The following is a 23704-nucleotide window of genomic DNA, read 5'->3' on the forward strand; positions in this document are numbered from 1 at the left end:
TTAATGTTTAAAATTTGAGATGAATTCATTAGTGAAATCTCAATCAAGGCTGAGATTAAACAAACACATACTCTCATGTTGTTTTTTGGTGAAGTGAGAATCTGAATCCATTATTTTTACTCACGTTTTTGGTAAACAGGTCCGGATCTGAATCCTATAAAGTTCTTAGATTATATGATGAGAATGAGAAAGAAAAAAAAAATTACTAATATACATCTTGCACAATTCTTTATTATAGCCATATTTTACAGTTTTTTCTTTTTCTTCCCATTGCTCAGAGCACAGATTTGATTCAAAAAAAAAGCAAAAAGTTCAGCTATAAAACCTATAAAAGAAGAGCAAAATACAGAGGACTGTTTGCCGTGTTAATATAAGGGGCAAAATAATCAGCCACATTCTTAATGCATTAAAGCAACTGCAGCCTCTTGAACTAAAGGCTGTGTTACATACACAAAAAGCTCTGCTTCTCGCTCTACCTCCTCCCTACAACGTTGAGCATTCTTGCCTTCTTTCATCGTCTTTACGAATGCTACGAAACGTCTCCAGTTATCTTCCTGGAACAAATGGGGGTTCATCCTCAAATATGTGAACGCACACATCTCTCTATCACCCGAATTACCATCCACATTCAGCGATGCTGCCTGCACGATTTGCTCATGCGCACACTCATCGTATCTTGGCAATGCATTTTCGCCCGCAAGTGGAACATGTGCTTGTTGAGTTGCTAGAGCCACCTGCTTCACTAGCTTTTCAGGTGCACAAAGGGCATCCTGTGGTTGCTCGTGGTCGCGCATTTCGATACAAGTGAAGTTGAACACTGCACCATGTCGGCCTAACATCTTTGCAATTGGAAGGTAACCATCACGGAATCTTGTATTGTAATAACCAGCTGTGAGCTCCGGCGCATGAGACCTTGTCCCGTAATGCCAATGGATTCCTGCAACCTTTACTGATATCTTTACACCCGTGTTCTCGAAGATCGATGTGGCTGATGAAAGTATTCTCTCACCGTGATCTATGAGCATCTGGGAGTACCAGTTCAGGAAGAATTCACCATAAGGACTAGCCCAGCCTCCATTTTCTTTTTTGAAAAACTGGGTATCTTCTGGCCAGTTGTTGTATTCACCAGCATCAGTAGGTCCTGTGCTTCCCCATTCTGGCTTACCAGCAGCTTCAGCGGCAGCTTTCAAGCTGCTGATCATATACTGCATCATATTAAAGATGTCAAATTAGAACCAGAAAAATGTAAACTGCAAATTAATAGCACATTCCCAAGGCATAAAGGTTATAAAATATAGGGATAGGTATATCTAAGGTTTTTGGAAAAGTATTAATATGTTTTACATTCCGTTATCAATGCCTAAATTGGTACATTCAGCCTATATTGATGCTATTTTATAATCAAGGCCTAAAATTGGTACGTTAAGCCTAGATTGTTGTTATTTTATAAGCTGGAGTCTAAATTGATACTTCCTCAATAACAATAACCATATGCCTGTTATGTATCTTATCCTAAGATATAAATACCTTATCGTAACATTGGAAAGCTCCAATTCCTGGAAATCTCCATGTCCCGTTCTGTTCTGGATATGAAGGATAGCGAAGTTCACCTGCTGGACCCATTCCAGTTTGAATTTCCTGCATTCAACAAACTCTACAGAGTTAAAGACAGCAACTTTCTTCAATCCGAAGACCATGCGAGCACACAAATTCTAACAATTATACATAAATTGCGCAGTAGTGAGTAATTACCACAATGGTATCACCAAGAAGGTTCTTGAAGTTATCTCTGAAAGCGCGCATGAAATCAGAATAACACTGCACGGGACTCCGCCCTTTAAGGACCGGAAGAGTATCACAACCTAAAGAGAGATATTCATAATTTCTTCTCCCCCATTGATCTGTATAAGCAAGATCTGGATCTTTATCTATTTCATCTACAACCCACTTCGGCAATGGAATACTGCACGCAACAAATTAATCATTACTCGCAGAAAATCAATTTTGTCCATCTCAAACATCATCATCTTACTATTGAACCAATTAATCATCATATATATTCATATTGTTATTTAGGATTTCCCAAATGTAAGCGACGAGCGACGAGATTCGCATTATATTTCTCGCCTAATCCAAGGAAACAAATAACAAAAATTAAATTAAACCTACACATTTCCATGGAGGAAGTAAGACAATTATAAACGGGAGTTAGAATTGGGCGCGTGCAATTTACGCGCGTCTCAATCCGTAGGTATATCCATTTAGGATTAGAAAAAAGAGGGCCGCAAATTAAAGATGAAAAAATGAAGATGATTTTGAAATGCTTACGTGCAAGAATCGCCGACGTTTCCTCCACACTGGTGAAACGACATAACCGCCTGAACCTTCAGTCCATGTCGTTTCGCCATTTCTATAAGCTCGTTGTATCCTCCCCAATTATACTGCCCAGGCGCCTCTCTCTCTACCAATCCCCACCAAACATCCATCATCACACCTTCAACGCCGGCGCTTTTCAACGCCTGCAAACTGGCGTTCATCGCCTTCCTCCGGTTGACGGTGCTACCCATCGTCACGCTGTCTAACGGCATCATCACAAACACCGGCACTCCCTTCTCATTCTCCTTTGCGGAACCTTCCCTATGCACTCTCTCTTGGGCATTTTCCAACGTATCCGTCTCCAACGCATATGCACGACAAGCTACCGACAGATCTGCGCGCATGCCGCTAAGTATTGGAGACCTGCAAGGACTCGTTGGCTGCGATTTCTGCTCCATAGGATCCGGGATCTGAATTTGGTACCGAGGACTCGGCATCGGCGATGACGATTTCCAGACTGAAGCTGCGATTTCTGTTGAGCTGTTGTTTATGGGGGATGTTGAGAGAGGCGTCCCAGCTAGGGTTCCGATCTGATGAGTAATGTTCATAGCCATATTTGTAGAAATTTTTCGATTTCTCAAAAGAAAGTGACCGAAAATCTGAAAGAAAGTTGAATAATTTTTTTCCTTTTTTTTTTTGTTTTTGTTGGGGATTTTTTTTTTTTTTTTTTTTTGGTTTTTGAAAATAGATATAACTTTCTCCTTCGTTTTTAGGGGGATCCGAGCTTTCTAGCTTTGAATGTGGAGGCAAATTGCAAATTGAACGGTGTTCTGTATTTATAGATACTGAGAGGATAATATTGTAATCAATTCTCATACTTAAGGGACACGTGTCACCGTCACCACTACACAGATGCGATTCAGAAGACAAGGTTTAATTTTCTTTTGAATGGAGAAAAATTCAAAAAGAGGGGACTGGACCAATTAAATGGAGACACGTGGGATAAAAAGAGAGTGGTGAGGTGTCCAGATCCTATGGAGTAAGCAATGTACTGGAGTGGAGTGGCTTTGTTTCCAATAGCTTTCTACGGCTTGTTTGACGTACACGAAAGAAGCAGATATTGAGACGAATACAGCTAAAAACATAATCGGAGTTGGATGATTGAGATAAGAAAGAAAAGGAAAGAAAGGGATAATATAATTTGTTTATGATCCTTAATTTTCCACTCAAAAAAAAATGATCCTTAATTTTTAAATTTATTTTTTAGGTCCAGCTTGTTTATTCGCATTTTAAAAAAAATTAAATAAAAAAGAATTTTATATTGAAAAATAAAATATTTTCCGGTATTTAACTATGATTTTGAAAAAAATAAGCTGACTATTATTTTTAAAAGAGTAAAAACGAATGTAGTATGATTTTAAAAATAATGTTTTATTCTTTTTAAATAGTTAAATATTTTTTTTCACTTTTTACCTAAAATTTTCTGTTGATTGATCTACAATTTTCTATTGATTTATTTTTCTAAGCAAATAAAAATCAAAAAATAAAAAAAAAAACATTTTCTTATACAATATTCTTAGACAAATAAATAGTCTTAAACATTTCAATTTGTTTTTTTCTTCTCTATTTTTTGTGTAATTGTGATATCTTATTATATTAAGTTGTCAGTTTGAAAATTTAACATGGTTTGGAGTGTGATTAGTAAACTTGGAAACAGAGGAAAAAGTTCATCTTTCATCTTTCTCTCTTAAACTTAAATTTAACTCTCTTTGAAATAGCATCTTGAAGGAGAAATGCTTATGAAATTGTAAGTGTAAATTGTAAAATATTTATGAATGAATGATCAGAGAAGTGTTTCATTGAATTTTATGCTATCTTATTTGTGCATATATGTGTATTTTCAAAATCACTTTTCACCATCATTAGTCCTATTGTGATAAAGCATTTTTTTTCGCTCATGCTTTTTAGTGTTTAGAAGTATCATGCGCACACAACAATAAAAGAGTATAGGAGGAATGGAAAGAAATGAGAACTTCGAAGTTATTGTAAAGATGAAATCCCTGTAAGACAAATGAAGTAATAACAGTTGTTTTGTAGGAGAGGAGGATAAGAAATGCAAGAAATTGTGCATCTCATTTTAAGATCTCCTTACATAAAGAAAAATAGAATGGTTCGCGTTCTTCGAATAAATGCTAGAGCATATGACACATCAACGGAGGATAAAAAGTAGTGGCTCTTCTTGAGAAATGCAAAGGTTTCCACTAGACTTAGAGCAACATTACTGGTTGTAACACATCAAAGTTGCAAAGAGGTGCCACTTAAGTATAGAAAACACCCATAAATAAAACACATGCTAAAATCATTTGTTACTTCAAGAGCTGAGCTGGTAAGGTCCAATTGTGTTATATTTGATAACTATGCAGACTTTCTTGATCGGAGTCCCCTCCTTGAGAGGTGCCGTTGAGTTTGGACGGGAACACTCTGATGATAAAGTCAGTATAATATTTGTTAGGAGAAATGGATAATGATAAGATCCCTTGTTTTACTAATAAGTAGTACTATTTTTTTTAATTTAACATTTTAAAAATATTGTTAAGGTCAACTTTAATTTTTGAATTTTTATTATTATTATTTTAAGGTCGTCTATTTTAGAGTGTCAAATTAAAAGACGGTTGTTTTTAGCAAAACTATGAATCTCAATCCTCTTTTACTCCGAAAAAATTCATAAACATGCGAAGTACCAAATCCAGGATCCACTGTGAAAATGCTTATTGTAATTTATGAGTGCTAATTAATATTCTTTTTGAGTGTTTTTTAACATAGAATTTTTTAGGTTTTCTAAGAGTATCTTCAATGGAGTATAATGAACCATTAATTATAATCTTTCATTAAACTCTCTCCCATTGAAGTGAGTTTAATATATTGAGCATTTACCAATAACTCAATAGATATTGAATAGTTTATTAAGCTTTTAACTATTTTTATAATATATTTTTAATTTTTAAAATAATATGATTGAGTTTAATTAATTGGTAGATTTTTTGTGATTGGCGAATCTCTTATAATTGAATGGTTATTTAACCATTGAATTTATAGTTTAATAAAATAATTTTTTTTAAATAGTCTTATACTAATAATGTGTGAAGTATATTGAGCGGTTATAAGTATAAATTCTAATGATGCTGTAATGATTAAGGATCTATTTGTTTAAAAAAAACAGAGCTGCTTTTATATTTTTAGAGATAAAAGGTAAATCAAAGTCAATAAACAAACACTTGAACCCTCTATTTTAAAGTGAAACATAAATATGAGCAAGAAAATAACACATCAAACACCCTAATGATTTGAAGCACCACCATACGTTTCACAATTTATGTAACCCACTAATTTTCTTTGTAATTTTAAAAAATTTAAGCATATGAGGAGGGGAAGGTTCAAAAAAAAAAAAAAAAAAAACAAACAAAGTAAGAGGAGGGGAGGACAGACACGTGGGTGGCGGTGAATAAGGGTAAAGAAAAAGGAAGATATCCACGTACTCATTCGGACTGTGACACGTAAGCCATGTGGGTGGGTCTATGGTTGAATGATTGGAAGATGGTCTACTAACTCGTACAAGGTTTGGATTTAATTGCGGATAAGATAAGACGGTGACTTTGTTTCCAGTGAATTACATAAAAATAAATTGGCTTAGTACATGCCAGAATTTTTTTTTTTTTTTTTTTTTTCAGAAAAACTAATTGAGCCACGAATTCACATTATTTCATTAACGCCCAGAATTTATTTAAAATATTTATTTGTTTGAAAAGGAATTTCATTACTAATGTAATAACCGATAAAAGTTTAATACAGAAGAAAAAATAAAATTCGGAATAAAATTGAAAATAGTAGGCCTAGTATATTGTGAAGCCGCTCTTGCAAACGCATGAGCTAAGCTATTAGCCTGCTTCTTAATAAAACGGACCGAGAATCCGCTGTTTGTTGAGAGACGAGTTCGACATTGAGCGATGAGATCGCCAAATTCCGAAAGATCCATCTTGAGAGAGTTGATTGCTTGAACCGTAAGTAAGGATTCGGTTTCAAAGACTACGTCTGTGAGTCCCAAACTACTTGCCCAGTTGATTGCCTGTAATAATGCCCATGCTTCCCCTTCCCTTACTTCCATCAGACCGTCTGTAGTGTCTGTTCTAGCTGAGATTAAGGTCCCCGTTAAATCCCTGATTGCAGCAACGCATCCCGAGCAGCCAAGTAGCGTGAAAGTGCTAAAATCTGAACAACAAGACAGTCTATTTGCATCAGGTCGATGCCAAGTTTTATCGCACGAATTTGACGATAATTGGATCGAGGCCGACTTTCTTCTCGCCTGCGCTAGCTTCCATTCAGCAGTGTACCTCACGCCTTTGTCAATTAATTGATCCACAGGTGTGTGTTTTTGGCTCCAATCATTCCTTGACTTCCACCAGCACCACAAGAGCGTCATGAAACGTTCAGTTTTAACAGCATCAGCAGCCTTGCAAAAACAAAAAAAAACAACTCGTTGAAGTTTGCTGTTGAATCTGTAGCAACAGCTATCGCTTCATGCAGTTCCACCGCCATCCACAAAGTCTGCGCATTTTGACAGAGCCAGAACAAGTGCCAAACGTCTTCGATGTCCAGTGAACAACACACACATCCATCGTCAATATTAACTCCTTTGTTTTTTATTTTGACCCTAGTACGAATGCAATTTCTCACCAAACGCCAATAGAAGTAGCGTATTTTAAAAGGGACAGCAGCAGCCCAAATCTGATTCCATAAACCCTCAAATCTCAACTCCTCGTCATTTGTTAGTATAGTAGTGGCAACCTTGATGCACTTTTAACGGAATACTCACCATCCTTCGTACCGTGCCAAATCTGCTCATCCTTTCTTCCTCTAGTTCGCACAGTTGATCGACAAATTGCAGCTATATCTTGTTCAAAAAATAGTTCCTGTAGGAGCTCCATATCCCAATCCAAGGAATTAAAAATGAACAGGTCACTAACTTTTAAATCATGCATTCCCTCTGGTGTTGGCGTAGTAATCTTTTGACAATACTCATCTCGTAACCAAGAATCCTTCCACACATTTATGTTCTGATCGTCGCCTATCTTCCATCTCACTCCCCTCTGAAGCAGAATTTGGGAATTCCAGATACTCCGCCAAATATAGCTAGGCGAGTGTCCCAACCTAGCGTTTAAAAAATCCCCAGTAGGATAATATTTAGCTTTGTAAACCTTACTGGCAAGAGAATCTGGTGATGACTGTAAGCGCCACCTTTGTTTTCCCAGTAAAGCCAAATTGAAGGCAGTTAAGTCACGAAATCCAAGGCCTCCCCCTTCCTTAGGTACACACAACTTTTTCCAAGACATCCAATTGATTCCCCTAGCTCCATCCTTCTTATTTCCCCACTAGAATGAGTTCAGCATTCTCTATAGTTCTTCTGTAGTCGAAACAGGAATGAGAAAAACACTTATGTAATAGATTGGGATAGCCTGACCTGTCGCTCTGATCAAGGTCGCCTTACCAGCTTTAGACAGGGGTTTACCACGCCAAGTTTGTAGCTTCTTCCAGAGTTTATCCTTCAAGTGAGCAAAAATCACTCTCTTCTTCCTTCCTACTAATGATGGTAGACCTAGATACCGTCCGGTGTTGAAAGGTTGCCACACCCCCAGAATCGAGGATATACCATCGATGAGTAAGCCATTTACATTGCTACTACAGAGAAGTCCGGACTTGGTGAAGTTGACCGCCTGTCCCGAGGCCTCCTCATACTTTCTCAGAATATTCTTCACCTCTCTGCTCTCCTCAATGTTTGCTTTAAAGATCAAGAAAGCATCGTCGGCGAATAACAAATGGGAGATTGGTGGTGCCCTCCTGCAAACTCGAATTCCATGAAGTTTTCCGGTGCTTTCAGATTCAGAAATCACTGCAGTTAATCCTTCGACGCACAGGAGAAACAAATAAGGAGATAAAGGGTCCTCCTGCCTCAGACCCCGTTCCGGTGTAATAGGTCCCACTAACCTGTCATTTATCTTTACAGAATACTTCACAGAAGTAACACATAGCATGATGTATTTAATCCAAATTTCAGAGAAACCCATTCGATCTAGCATGGAGGAAAGGTAATTCCAACTCACTCTATCATAGGCTTTGCTTATATCAATTTTCAGTGCTACATCCCCACTCTTTTTCCCCACATTCTTTTTCATACTATGAATCACCTCAAAAGCAAGTAACACATTATCATGAATAGATCTACCCTTAATAAAAGCAGATTGGTTTTCCGATATTAAGTCCGGTAAAAGTGGTTTGAGACGGTTAGCAACGACCTTGGCAATGATTTTATAAACTACGTTACAAAGCGCAATGGGTCTCAAGTCCTTCATTGAATTCGGATTATCGCATTTAGGGATAAGTGTGATAATCGTATGATTAAGATCAAAAGGGAAAATACCTGATTCCAGCCAAGAAGTCCCTGATTTAAAAACCTGCTCGCCAATCAAGCTCCAGTATCTCTGTAAAAATCCAGGGTTAAAACCATCCGGCCCCTGCGCCTTCCCCGGATGCATTTCAAACAAAGCAGCTCGGAATTCATCAATTGTAAAGGGTTGTAGGAGTTGCGAATTTGCTTCATCAGATATTTTCTTCGAGATCAAGTTTGTAGCGCTGCTGACATCTTCGCCACCCCCTGCAAATTTAAAATATTTATTAATCACTTAAATTTATCTAAACTTAGTTGTTAGACATTTTATTTTTCTAAATCATATCTTATTTTGTCATATTTACTTAATAATGTCACTCTAAATAAATTAAAAATTTAACGAAACATTTTATAAATTCATAAAATCAATCATTTTTTGAGCTAAGTTAATATAACTCTTAATATATTAAACTAATTTTTATTTTTATTTTGACAAGAAGCTAATTTTCATTTTTATTATAATGCGTATCGTTAGTGGCGGATACATGATTATTCGGTTGGGAGGCCGATTTTACACGTGCATCCGGAAAAAAATTGGATTTAGGGAGGGCTGAACATGTAAAAAAATTAAAAAATTTGATTTCAGACAGTCTACCAGGCAAAAAAAATTAATAATTTGGGTTTAAGGAGGTCTAAGCGGCAAAAAAAATTAGAAATTTGGATTTAGGGAGGCCTAACATGCTAAAAAAATTAGAAATTTGGATTTAGAGAGACCTAACATGCCAAAAAAATTAGAAATTTGGATTTAGAGAGCCATAATAGGCCTAAAAAAATTAGAAATTTGGATTTAGGGAGTACCTAATAGGTTCAATGCTAGTTTCTAAAAACATTATAAATTTTTTTATTTTTAGTTTTAAAATTTTAAAATTTAATTTAGAAATTAAGTTGTTTGAGTCTAAAAAAAATTATTTTTTTTAATAGAAAAGACATAATAAAAATGAGTTCAAAAGTGTTATGAAAATAAATAAATTAATAATGGTAATATAGTTGTAGACACCGAGTCGGAGGACCTGTGACGAAAACCCACGACAAACGGCTAAAGCGGTTGATTCCACTAGTTAAGAAATTTAAAAATCAAAGGGAAACTCGGAGAGCCGGCATGTGATAGCCCCGCTAACAAATTCAGCATCTCCTGAGTAAGGTCGGACACGTTCATCGTCATATCGATAAATGAGAGGGCCTCGGAGGTCGAGCGTCGGCCGATGAATGACCAACATCGCTCCTGGCAACGATCGTCGCTCCGTAAATAACGGCGCGTCGAGCGCCCGCCCGATGAGCCGAGCGTTGGGCGTTGCCCGTCAGACGGTAGGCTTGTGTTTAAGTAAGGAGTAAATTGAGTGAAAAAGGGAAAAATAAACCACAAAAGAGATTTTAACTTGATTATTTAAACTAATGGTTTCTAGAGGTTCCTAATGTAATTAAAAGTTTCTCCTTAATTCTTTATCGTTTTCAAACGATTTCTCAAATATCACGTTTTAAAACCTTAATTCGTTCCAACGACGGATTAAGCGAACCTTGTAATTAAAATCGTCTCTTTTAATTGTAAATAATAGAGTTTTGAATCGTTTTCCCAACTAAACGGTTTTGTACAAAAATAAATGGACTTGTATGCTTAATCACGTTCTTTTGGTTAAAATTTCTTGTTCAAACGTTTTCAAACACTCGAGTCGTTCCAACGGCGATTCGAGTGGATATCATGTAAGTTAACGAGGTTTTGAAACGTAACTAAATCGTTCCAACGACGATTAAGGTACGAACCGTGTAAATAAACTCGTTTTTGGGAGTGAGATTAGCTTAGAGTTAATATATAAATCGAAGCATAAATCACATTGTGAATAAATCAATTCTCTCCTCTATCTCCCTCTCTCTCCTATATACTTTAAATTCATGCAAAATGGGTGATTCTTTACTAAAATGGCTTTCGATAATATGCTCAAAACGGTTTTCAAAGCGAGAAAGAAAAGGTTTCAAATGAATTTTAAACTTAAAGAAATATACGATTAGTCCGTTATCGCCTAACACGCTAAGTAGGAGGCCGGTGGTTCATAACCGGGCGATGTCGGGGTGCCTAGTAGCCTTTCTCCGGAAAGGAGCTAGCCTTCTCGGCTCGTGCCTAAGTTTCTCGAACCCTCACCGGTCTCCCGTAAGGGATCGGTGTTCATTTCCCATTCGTGGGTGGTGACTCTTCCATATTCCGAGCTCCGGTCCTGCCGAGCAGCTTGATTCCGCGATTGGTTGCTTTCGGCGCCAATCACAGCATCTGTCGTCAACGGTGTCCACCCCCCAATCCGCCCGGGCGAGGCCGCGGCACCTACAAGTGGCGACTCTGCTGGGGAAGCGAGAAATTTGATTCCGAAAGGCATGTATTAAGCCCTTAACGGGGACGGATCGTATTATTTCTTTTCGTATGCATTCATAAGCATTATTGCAAACCTTTTGGATAATTTCCGTGAAACCTCTAGCGAGAGTCCATTCGTCGCTTGAAAGAGGCTAGTGTAAGTTCCCCCTTGCAGTAAGGCGCCAAAGGGTCCCCATCCATTCGTTAGGGGTGAATTTATGCGGTCCTGTGAGGTCCCGCGATCATCCGTGTCAGCATATAGTAGCCTTAGAAGTTGCCATAGGATTACCCGTTACTATTTTTGATGTGATAAATGAATCAATTCGTGTTTTCAAATTGCCATGATACGTGTCTAATCCTAAAATATGTAAAGGAAATGAAACGATGCGTTAATATATACTCTTAAACCGATATATAAACTACCCCAAAGCATCGAAACGATTCGAACTAAAGACGACTTAGTCATCTCGTGTGAATGAACTTGTGCGACCCGCCTGGTTCCTTTCCGTGTCCCGAAGAAGGCACATGTTCAGGAAATACATTGTGACGTAAGCACGTATTAGTACGAATCGGTTTGGTATTAAGGATAGTTATACATCGATTCAAAGGACTATATTGACGATAGCCGTTACTCACATTCTTTAAATACGTTGGGATAAAGCGAGATTATGACAAAACGAAAACAAAGAACCTTTCTGTTTTGAACGACCCCGTTGTAACGTAAAGAGTTTCATAAACTTGGCCCGTCCCTTCCAAATAAAAAATGGGCTCTTACGTTATACATTGCGTTGTTCTAAAGAGAAACGGACGTATCCGCAAAAGTGACTAAGAAAATAAAAGGAAAATAAAAATAAAAATGACCAAAATCATTCCGTATCTACGATATATGTCAATCCCGAGAGTAGTTAAAGAAAATGAACCAATGCCGTTAAATACGTGTCTCGAACTGGTATATACACCGCTTAAAAATCACGAAGCCGAATTAAGCTAAACCGCATGAATGCACCATATGGACAAGACTGTGGGTTTGTCTAATGGCTCGATCATTTCGACCGTTACCAATACTACAAGAAATATGGCCCGACCTGCGTGTTTGCTTAAACTCGTGCCTAAATGAAAAGAACGGTGATATCCCTGCTTCGAATAAGCATGCGTTTAAACGAAACGTTGATTTTCTATAACCACGCTAGGAGGATATATCCCGTAAATTGGAAGAAATAAAAAGTTGTTATTAGCCGAAAGATTATCGCACGCTCGACGTCTTTTCACGTAGCCAAAACGAGCAAACGGATTCTTGACGCTAAAAACAAACACGTTACGCAATGGGTCCATTCCCTAAAATAAAATCCAAAAGTGATATCATCACTAAACAAACACGTGGTTACGTCTCTCGATAGATCCAAAAGATCCCGTTGTAATCCAAAAATCGAGATACGAACCCACGCGAATAAAAAGGGGACGAATCATTATCAATAACGAACGATTGAACCAAAAGAATAACTCGTACCACGTCTAAATCTGAGATGCGCTCAAAGGGTGTCAAAACCCAAACTAATGCGTCTCGCGAAATAACGAAAGACGAGTTATTCGAAAGGACAATCCATTTGGTCGATATCTTAGTCACTAAACGTCGATACGTCAAAACGAATTGTATTGTCTGATGGATGATTTATTTTTCCGCAATAATCGACGGCATCACGCATCCCCTGGACCACAATGTGAGCCCCAAACCAAAATCCTAGGAAAGAGACTTGGACCATCGAGTGTGTGGAGGAATAAGGGTGGAAGAGAGATGGTGTGATACGTGTAATTAGACTGACGTTTGTTCTTCTTATCTTATATATCTGTAAATAATAAATGAACACACCACAACTTATGCATATAAAATCATGCATACATACTAATGGGTATCGCTCACGCAGACATCACCATTAAGAGGTCTTGGTACCGCGGGAGTAACCGGCTAGTCAGGCAGCTTGATCAGCTACAGTTTGTCGATTCCGAATCGAGAGTAGTGGCTTCTGAATCATCTTCGTTCAAGTCAGCTCGGTATTCCGTCAGGATGTCTACGCCAGATGAGAGAATTGCAGGGTTAGAAAGAGTCGTGAACGATATCAGCGATCAGTTAACTACAATTTTAGACCAGCTAACTGGGCTGGCACTGAAGGATAACGAGAGTGGGAGTAAGCGCGCTGAGAATGATATGAACACTGGTCCCCGCTTTAGGAATGAGGATGACTATCAGGATTACATCTAGAAACAGCTTGAGAAGGAGAAAGCTAAGGAAGAGGAATGGAAGCAGCACATCACTCAGAAGGTGCAGGATTTGCATGGAGGAAGCTCCGGGAGTCAGGGTTTTTATAATTTGAAGAACTGTTTATCGGCAACTGATTTGCCTTTGAAATTCCATCTCCCGGACGTGAAGAAGTTCGATGGAACGGGGGATCCTACCGCTCACATAAATCAGTATGTTGCTGTGATGAAACACACGATCTTGACTGAGGAGCAAGTTTTGGGACTGTTTAATACTTATCTGGAGGGAGCTGCTCTCATGTGGTTTCATGCGTTACCGCTAGTGATAAAGAGGGATTGGAAGGAACTGGCAAAGGCATTCATTACCCGATATAGCTTCAACACTATGTTTGAGGTTACTTTAAAGGAGCTAGAAAGCACCAAACAGCAGGCTGGGGAGTCCTTGTCTGACTTTGTGAGCAGGTGGAGAGCCAAGGCGGCAGTTATAAAACAGAAACCGCGGGAGCAGGATCAGATCCGCGTGGTAATCAGCAATACTTTGCCATACATTAAGGAGGAGCTGCGGTATATGCTTTTCACCAATTTTAATCAAATGTACAGCTACGCCTTGATAGTTGATGGAGAGCCGAAAATATCTCATACTAAGTGGAGGAAGTTGGGGAACGGTGCCGGAGGGCCGAGTGCTCATGTAGAACCCGTCATAGTAGGAGTGCTTGAAATCAATGCCATCAAAAAAACTAGCCATGGGGTGAGCGCAATCAGATCTGAGCTGGAGGAAAACTTTGTGGTGGGGGTCATTCTGTGAATTTAAGGAGGAGTTGTTGGAGTCCGATGAGAAGAGGAACGTGGGAAATGGTTTGTACGTGTCTGTTTTGGAGGAAGAGCCAACGGAAGAAGTGATGGACGATAGAACTAAAACTGACGAAACCGAGGGGGTATCATCTCGGAGGATCATGCCTGTGTTGAAATTGTTCAGTGGGGTAGAAGACCCCGAAGCTCATTTATACGGATACGTGTGTGCTATGTTTGGGGAGCCATATAAAATAGAAGAAGTCGCTCCATGGTTCTATCTTTCGCTGGTGGGCGAACCTTTGGAGTATAGAAGAGCCAAGGCACGGGTGGCGGAACATAGCGCGATGCAAATTGGGCCTATCAGGCGCCCGCTACCTGCTGTTCGTAAGTATAATGAAGGGAAGGACCCCATGGAGCATCTGCATTTTTATCTGTCGGATATGGGTCCTCTAGGCTTCAAAGAGGAGGAGATTACGAGCTTGTTTTGCAACTCATTGGCAGGAGAGTCACTGGTATGGTACATGTCTCTTCCAATGCACGTTAAAGCGGATTGGGCAGAAATGACTAAGAGGTTCATCAAGAAGTACACTGCATGGGGACGCCCAGAGGAAATGCCTGAGTCACCCGATGAGGAGACACCGAAGGCGGTATTAACCATGGCTAAGTACATGGGAGATGAGAACCCTATCGACCACGTAAACCGTTTTCGGACCCACATGTTTGATGCGGGACTCTATCAAAGTGCATTGATCCAACACTTTCCAAAGACACTTACGAGGGAAGCTTTGATATGGTACCGAATGCTCTCGGGAAAGACCAAAGGGGACTGGGGATCCCTCATGGAGGCCTTTGTACGGAGATATGAGATATACATTCCGTGGATAGGGTCGTTGGAAGATTTGGAAAGGATCAAACAATTTCCCGAGGAAGCATTCATGGAATATGCAAGAAGATGGAGGTTCAAGTATGCCTCATGTCAAGTCACCTTGAGCGATCAGGAGCAACTCATGTGCATCCGAAAGGGTGCTATTCCGCTCGTGGCTAGAAGAATGAACGGGGTGTTCCTCAGGGACTACGACCAGCTGATAGCCTGGGCTTTGTATGGATCGTCGGACCCCTCCTATATGAATCCGAATGTCCCTCATGTGATGGACCTAATGGTCGTGGATATTTGGGGAAGTTCCTCGGACGAGGAAGGTATCAATCAGAGAGCTCCAATCAATATCTGGGATGAATCCGATGATGAGCCGGAAATCTCTATTATGACGAGGTCAAACCGAGGCACTGAGGGAAAGATCCTGCCAGGCTTTGAGATCTTCAACAATGTCACTAGCTGGGGCAAATGAGAGGCGAGCTTCTTCATAGAGGAGATCATGATGTTGGATCTGAATGCTGAGGAGCAAATTATCACCACTGGGGCAATCGTGGGAGCGGTGGATGAACCAAGCACCTCCAAGGCCCATGAGAACCCCGAGAACCCCGATGATTACAACTATTACTGCTTTGTTCGAATCTGATGATGTACTCGCCAAAACTATCAATGAAATGAATTCTGATTTTGCTTACTTGTTTGATGTTGATTCTGATCATTCCATGCATTCTCATTCATATAACATGCCTACATTTGAAATCAATACAATAGAAATGTCAACTTTCAATCTTGGCACGGATGAAAATCCTAAACTTATACAAATTGCTCAAGAATTAACTATTGAAGAGAGGAAAGAATTTGAGAGAATAATTAAAAAATACGAAATAGTGTTTGCTTGGACATACGAAGACATGCCAGGAATTGATAAATCCATCGTAGCTCACCGTATTCCAACATACCCCGATGCCAAGCCCGTAAAGCAAAAGCTCCGACGAATGAGGCCAGAGTGGGCAGATAAGATCAGAGAAGAGGTGAAGAAACAGTTAGAGGCAGGTTTTATCGAAGTAATCGACTATCCTCCGTGGGTCGCCAATGTAGTGCCAATCGCAAAGAAAGACGGTAAAGTGAGAATGTGCGTCGATTACAGAGATCTCAACAAGGCTTGCCCCAAAGATGAGTTTGCGTTGCCTCACATTGACGTATTGATTGACAGTGCAGCATCCAGCGTCTTACACACAAACGTGGATGGTTTCATGGGCTACATGCAAGTTCAGATGGCCGAGAAGCACAAAGCAAAGACCTCGTTCACAACTGAGTGGGGGATGTACTGCTATAGAGTGATGCCGTTTGGTTTGAAAAACGCCGAGGCAACTTATCAGCGAATGGCTACGGCACTGTTCCATGATATGATACACAAAGAAGTGGAGGTTTATGTGGATGACATGATGGTCAAATCGGAGACAATAAAGGGGCATTTCGCCGCACTTGAGAAATTTTTGGCCCGAATTGCAGAATTCAAGCTGAGGTTGAACCCGAAGAAGTGCTTCTTTGGTGTTTCATCGAGGAAAATCTTAGGCTATGTGATCAGTAACAAGGGGATCGAGGTGGATCCCGACAAGGTAAAGGCCATACAGGAAATACCGGCACCAAAGAGTGAGAAAGAAGTGAGAGGATTCCTGGGGCAGGTTCAGTATATCAGTCGGTTCATAGCACGACTCACCACGATCTGCGAGCCGATCTTTAAACTGCTACGAAAAGATCAACCGACAGTTTGGAACGACAAATGCCAGCAAGCATTGGAGAGCATCTGAACTTATTTGACTAATCCTCCGGTTTTGAGACCACCCAAACTCGGGAGACCACTTCTCCTGTATGTGGCGATCGAGGAGCGACCCATTGGAGTAATGTTGGCCCAAGAAGGGGACACCGGGGTGGAACACGCAGTGTATTATTTAAGTAAGAAATTCCTGGAATACGAGCTCAAGTATAATATGATCGAAAAAACATGCGTGGCCGTAGTATGGTTAACGAAGAAGATGCGACACTACTTTCAGTCTTACAAGGTGATCATCATTTCTCGAATGGATCCCGTAAAATATCTGTACCGGACTCCGTCCTTGACCGGGAAGCTGGCCCGATGGTTGTTGCTGTTGTCCGAATTCGACATTGAATATGTAACGAAGAAGGTTATCAAGGGAAGGGCTGTAGCAGAATTCTTGGCCAATCAACCCCTAAGTACGGAGGAAGAGGAAATAAACTATGATTTCCCTGACGAGCATTTAAGTGCCATAGAAGTTATACCGTGGAAAGTGTTCTTTGACGGCGCAGTTAATTCAAGTGGGGCAGGGGTAGGAGTGTTACTTATCTCGCCAGAAGGGGAAAGGATCCCTATGGCAAAGAAGTTGGCGTTCCCTCTCACCAATAATATGGCTGAGTATGAAGCATGCATCTACGGGTTAGAGTCGTTGGCAGCGCTGGGAGCATTGTATGTTGAAATCTGGGGCGACTCAAAGCTAATTATTGAACAAGCGCAGGGAAATTGGGAAGTAAGGGAAGAAAGGTTACGCCCATACCTAGACCAGCTGGAGGGGTTGGCGCAGAGATTCAGCGAGTGCCGCTTTTATCACATTCCTCGAGCACAGAACCAAGTAGCGGATGCTTTGGCCACTTTGGTGTCGGTGTGGGATAATCCACGGAATCTTGCCTCAAAGCCTTTGGTGCTAAAAAGGTCCCACAAACCGTGCTATGAAAATGTAATATTGTTAGGAGTTGACGAGAAGCCTTGGTACTTCGACATTGTGAATTTCATGAAAAACGGGACTTATCCGGCAGAGTCAGAACTCAGGGATCAGGCTGTGATCAGGAGGTTAGCCCAGCAGTTCGTCATCCACAATGATTTTCTTTACAAAAGGCATGCCGATGGATTACAATTGAGATGCTTGGATGAGGGAGAAGCCCGTATGGGAGGAGCAGTGTTAACAAAGAAAATCGTAAGGCAAGGCTTCTATTGGCTCACCATGGAAAGAGATTGTAACGAATATGCGAAGAAATGCCATGATTGTCAAATCCACGGGGATTATAATCACTTGCCAGCTATGGAACTCCATGTGTTGGCACCCGTTTGGCGGTTTGCAGATTGGGGCATTGATATCATCGGAGAGGTGAGGCCTAATGCATCAAATGGGCACAAATTCATCGCGGTTGCCATTGATTACTTCACCAAGTGGGTAGAGGCGGAATCATTTAGCAAGTTGGGATCTAAGCAGATGAGGAAGTTTATCGAAAAACACCTAATCACCAGGTTTGGGGTACCTCACCATATGATCACGGATAACAGGGTCTAGTTCCAAGGAGAGGTGAAAAGTCTCTTCCAAGAGTACGGTATTGAGCATCATAGATCTTCTCCATATCGCCCACAAGCTGACGGAGCAGTAGAAGCGGCAAATAAAAACCTCAAGAGGATTCTACTAAAGACAGTGGAGTCGCATCGGAATTGGCACGAGCAGCTTCCGCTCGCTTTATGGGCTTATCGCACGACGGTTAGAACGTCAACTGGGGCAACACCGTTCTCCTTGGTATATGGGGCAGAAGCCGTTCTCCCGATTGAGATTGAAAAGCGATCGCTGAGAATCACGGTAGAAGTAGAGATTCCCGAGATGGAATGGGTGAAGAAGCGATATGAGCAGTTGGCATTGGTGGACGAGAAAAGGATGGAGGCTCTTTATCATGTGCAGTTATATCAGAGAAGGATGGCCCGAGCCTTCAACAAAAAGGTCAAGGCCAGCCCTATCAAAGAAGGGGATATGGTGCTGAAACAGATCCGAATGACGCACACCGACCCTAGGGGCAAGTTCATGCCAAACTGGGAAGGACCGTTTCTCGTGAAGAAGATGCTGAGCAAAGGCATGGTGAAACTAACTACGATGGACGGCATGGAGTTCTCCGAACCTAACAACCTGGATAGGCTTAAGAAATACTTTTCGTAAAAAAAAAGAAATAAAAATTCCCGATAGGTTGAAAACCCGCAAAGGGCGATCTATGCAACAATAAGGGACATCCCAATGAGTGAAAACCCGAGAGGGCACTCATTTGAAAATTCCGGGATAATAAAAGGAGGTTGAAAAATCGCTGGGATCTAAAAACCGAAAAAGGCGGGTCCTAGTAACAGTAGTTATATCTTGAGCAATTACAAAAATAATGTATAATTGGCTAAGTATTTCTGTTGTTTGTAAATAAATAAAGGCATGAATATATTTGAAGAGAATGATTGGAATCGTTATAATCAACTGAATGCGTGGTATTATGAATTATGAGTTATACATTTCCTATCTCTATCACATAAAAAGCCTATACCTCTATCTATCCCTCTCCCTACATACAAAGTATGCATCGGGGTAATACTAATAAAAGAAAGCTACAAGGCATGATAATGGTGAGCCCATCAAGGAGGAAACGATCCAAAGTCCCAGAAGTCCTCAAAGGCCCTCATGTGTGAGGCCCGCTCCGCCGCCAAGGTCTCCTCGGCGATCCGGCGCCCCTCCTCAACTACACGGCGGCCCTCTGTCTCAATGCGCATCCTCTCCGTCCAGATAGCATCCCTCTCTCGATATACATGTCCAACCCGAGCATCAGTGTCTCGCTGCAACTCGCTTAACCTCTGATCATTTGCATGAAGATCACTCTGCAAGAAAAAAAAGAAAGAAAAAAACACCAAAATAGACAACAACAGAAGTTATACATACATATGTGCATCACATGCATACATTTCACTACACTATAATAGGACAAGAATACTCACCAGGTGGCTGGCACAACGCAGGTCGAGCCGCTCTCAAAAATAATCGGATAATCCTACAAAGTCAGTGCACGTCTCCCTCGAGGTATGGAGGGCATCAGGGGGATCGAACGACACCATCGAGGTGAAAACTGGAGGGGCTGTCTCAATGCCGGAGTAGGCCACGCCCGCCTCGCCATAACAAACCACCGAGTACTCTCTCCCTGAGGTCGAGAAGGGTGCACCGAGGTAGAGTCGCTTTGGTCGGGCAGCGCCTAAGGACTCGCCTGCATAATACGAAGGCTCGCTCGCAGGTGTCCGAGCCCGAGTACCATCGAAAAAATCCGACATCCGAGCGCTCCTCAAGGAACCCTCCTGCAAACAAAGGCAAAATGAATACCCCCAACTATCTCGTAAATAAAGAATAAATAAGTCAAGCACTCACCGGGACCTCCTCTAGGCCAAAGACCTCAGCGACGGCCGCCACCGAGAACACATTCTCCGCAGGATCAACATCCATCGCTATCTCAGGAGGGTCCATCGGAGTCAAAAGTGTCGATAAATAGCGAGCGCGACCCACGGCATGGTCCCATACGCCCCGAGGCACCAATCGGCGAATCAGATCACAATGTATCTCCCTCAGGGGCATAATCCTCACCGCAAACATGGACACAGGGATCTCGCCTGGAGTCCAATGGGTGGTGTCAACCCCGGTGAAGCTCCGATCACCCAAATACCACGCTTGCACGCACAGGCCAGTAAGTACGCACTGATGCCTCTGGATGCGAGTGACATAGGCATAATCGGGACCGAAGTCAAGGTCGTCCCATCTGAAGGAGATCTGAAACGAAAGGAAAATCAGACGAGAACGAACAAAAATCCAGCATAGTCAGGAGACGTTCACCTATCCCAAGCTCCATATGTCAATCCATGATAGGAATCGTGCCACTGTCCGCCTTCTCTCGACGCTCAAGTCAAAGTCCCTCCACCTCGCCATAAGCGGAAGCGTAGCCCCACGCGGGCGCTCGGGAGAATCCTCCTCTCATAGGCCCAAACCTGCTCATAAAAATCGGCGTCAGAAGCGGAAATCATGAAAATAAAAGACAAGCCAGGGATAGAAAACGCACCAGGAGGGCGAATGTGTAGCCACTGAAGTCCTTGCGCTTCCGGCAAGTCAGATCCAGGAATCGGTAAAGGTACGCCAAGCTAACTCCAGCCCAATCATACGAGGACACCGCATCTAAGTCACGGAAGGCCTGGATGAGACCAGCATGTATGGTCCCACTCTTGGTGCGGAAAACCGTCTCGCCTAAGGCATACAAGAGGAAACAACGGGTGGCCCGGTCGGTATCATCTCGATCACAGAAGTCTCGATGACTCAGCAGGCTGTAGGTGGTGATGAACTTCGCCGGTGTAGACCTGGCACCTGTGTAGACTCCTGGACCAATCAATGCAGCCACCTCATCAGGGTCGACCCTGGGACGCACCATATCGTAGTAAAGGGGGACCGGAGTGCCACTGCCTCGTAATCCGGTCAGTAGGGAAAAGTCGCGGGGCGAGATCGTCATCTCCCCGAATGGAAGGTGGAAGGTGTGAGTCGAATCCACCCACCTCTCGCAAAGGGCGCGCAAGCCGCGCTTGTCGCACACACCGTTGGCACGGGGCAGCGCCAGAATAAAAGGCTCGAAACCCAACCCTCGCACACGGGCTCTAACCGCCATGGGAAGCAAGGCATACCAGGAGTGGATGCCCTCGGTAGATCCAGTAACGTCAATAACCTAGAAGGAACGGTACAAGTGAGAGTGGGACTAAGCCAAAGTCATTATTCCTTAAGGGCCTCACTTCTGATAGAAATTCAGTTTACCTAGTCGTTCTTCAAATTTCGTCTAAATTTAACCTAGCAAGTTCTTGTTGTTAAGATAGTCATTCTCTAGAGTTTCGTCCATAGGGTCATTCGTTTAGGGTTTAATTCGATTCATTATTCTTTAGGGTTCCACTCTCTCGCGTGCTTGCGAAGAGCTTAAGCCTATACGAGTTTCTAAGGATGGTTTAGTATTATTTTTTTACTATTCACGTGCGTTATTCACGTTTTTACTATTCACGAGCACTATTCACGTTTTTACTATTCACGTGCACTATTCACGTTTTTACTGTTCGCGTGCGCTATTCACGTTTTTACTATTCACGTGCACTATTAATGTTTTTACTGTTCACATGCATTGTTCGCATTTTTACTATTCACATGTATAAAGTTCACATTCTTTCCAAAAATCGTAAAGTATAGGTCACATGCATAAGAGTTCATGTTTTCTAGCTAAAAGGCTTGTAACCAGTTTAAAGGTTGACATGCAAATAACGTTCAAATGGGGTTGCTAAAGCCTAGAAGTCTTGACAAGTAAAAATAAGGAGGTACTTACGCGGTTAACGTTGGTCCGACTCAGGTGAGAATCAGGGTTCTGGAAAGGAACCACTCTAGCCAAGTCCTCGAAAACCGCCTCCATACCCTTTGTGCCATCGTATCTACTCGACCCCATCACGGGAATGCTCTAATGTTAGTGAGAGGGAGAGAAAAAGAGAGAGAAGGTGTGAGGTTGGAAATGAACCCCACCACCCTTTTATAAGGGTAGTGGATGGCATGGTCGTAATAAACGAAAAAGGAACGACGTGACATAAAGGTAAAAAGTAAATAATTAATTACCGGGTGCACAGACCTCCGATTTGCAGTCCGTTTCAGCCTGCGTTTCTACCAGGCGGTGGCCAATACCCTAAGGAGATGACTCCAGACGACAGCTAAAATTTACAGAACAGTGGCGCCAATCAAAATACAGACAACAGTCAATGGAAAAATAATTTTTAGTCTAAAGTGTTCCAGACGAAAGGATAAGGACATTCCTATCAACAACTCAAGTACACGAGACTTTAACTCCAGTAAAAAATGCAGACGACAGTGTCTTGAAATTTAGAATTGCTAGAGAGAGCCATTTTACATGCGGTCGATTTAGAGACCAGAATTGCTAGAGAGGGCCATTTTACATGCGGTCGATTTAGAGACCAGGGTTGCTAGAAAGAGCCATTTTACCTGCGGTCGATGACCAGGGTTGCTAGAGAGAGCTATTTTACCTGCGGTCGATGACCAGGGTTGCTAGAGAGAGCCATTTTACCTGCAGTCGATGACCAGGGTTGCTAGAGAGAGCTATTTTACCTGCGGTCGATGACCAGGGTTGCTAGAGAGAGCCATTTTACCTACGGTCGATGACCAGGGTTGCTAGAGAGAGCCATTTTACCTGCGGTCGATGACTAGGGTTGCTAGAGAGAGCCATTTTACCTACGGTCGATGACCAGGGTTGCTAGAGAGAGCCATTTTACCTGCGGTCGATGACCAGGGTTGCTAAAAAGAGTCATTTTACCTGTGATCGATGACCAGGGTTGCTAGAGAGAGCCATTTTACCTGCGGTCGATGACCAGGGTTGCTAGAGAGAGCCATTTTACCTGCGGTCGATGACCAGGGTTGCTAGAAAGAGCCATTTTATCTGCGATCGATGATAGGGGTATTTTACTCCTATCTTTTAGCGTGATTTACGGGTTGATTTTGGATAAAATAAATAAGTTTAATTACAAAAATAAAGTGTTTTGATAAAATAAAGAAATAAAAATAAATCTCGTACTTTCAGTTAATTTTCCATGCTTTTGATTAGTTTAGGAAATAAAAACGTCAAGCTAACTCGGCTCGCAAGATTTGTATTTCAGGTACGAGCAAGGAGCAGAAAATCTACTCAAATATGCGGGGCGTATAATCCTTTACGCGGGGCGTGAAACATGTGTCAGCAATAATTGCCTTATCCGCAGGAGCCATGTGGAATT

The 23704-nt window shown here is 41.6% G+C and overlaps 1 protein-coding gene across 1 annotated transcript; it reads right to left on the reverse strand.

The window, feature by feature from the left end:
* Window positions 1–202: 202 nt before the first annotated feature.
* Window positions 203–3129, reverse strand: LOC136219445 (beta-amylase 1, chloroplastic). The gene is made up of 4 exons (XM_066006856.1): window positions 2329–3129; window positions 1753–1963; window positions 1528–1638; window positions 203–1205 (listed from the first exon to the last, which is right to left on the reverse strand). Exons 1-4 carry the CDS (start codon window positions 2928–2930, stop codon window positions 399–401), a joined length of 1731 nt encoding a protein of 576 aa, XP_065862928.1. The 5' UTR covers window positions 2931–3129; the 3' UTR covers window positions 203–398.
* Between the last annotated feature and the right edge of the window lie 20575 nt (window positions 3130–23704).

Source organism: Euphorbia lathyris, chromosome 2, assembly GCF_963576675.1.
Source record: "Euphorbia lathyris chromosome 2, ddEupLath1.1, whole genome shotgun sequence".
Classification (NCBI taxonomy): domain Eukaryota; kingdom Viridiplantae; phylum Streptophyta; class Magnoliopsida; order Malpighiales; family Euphorbiaceae; genus Euphorbia; species Euphorbia lathyris.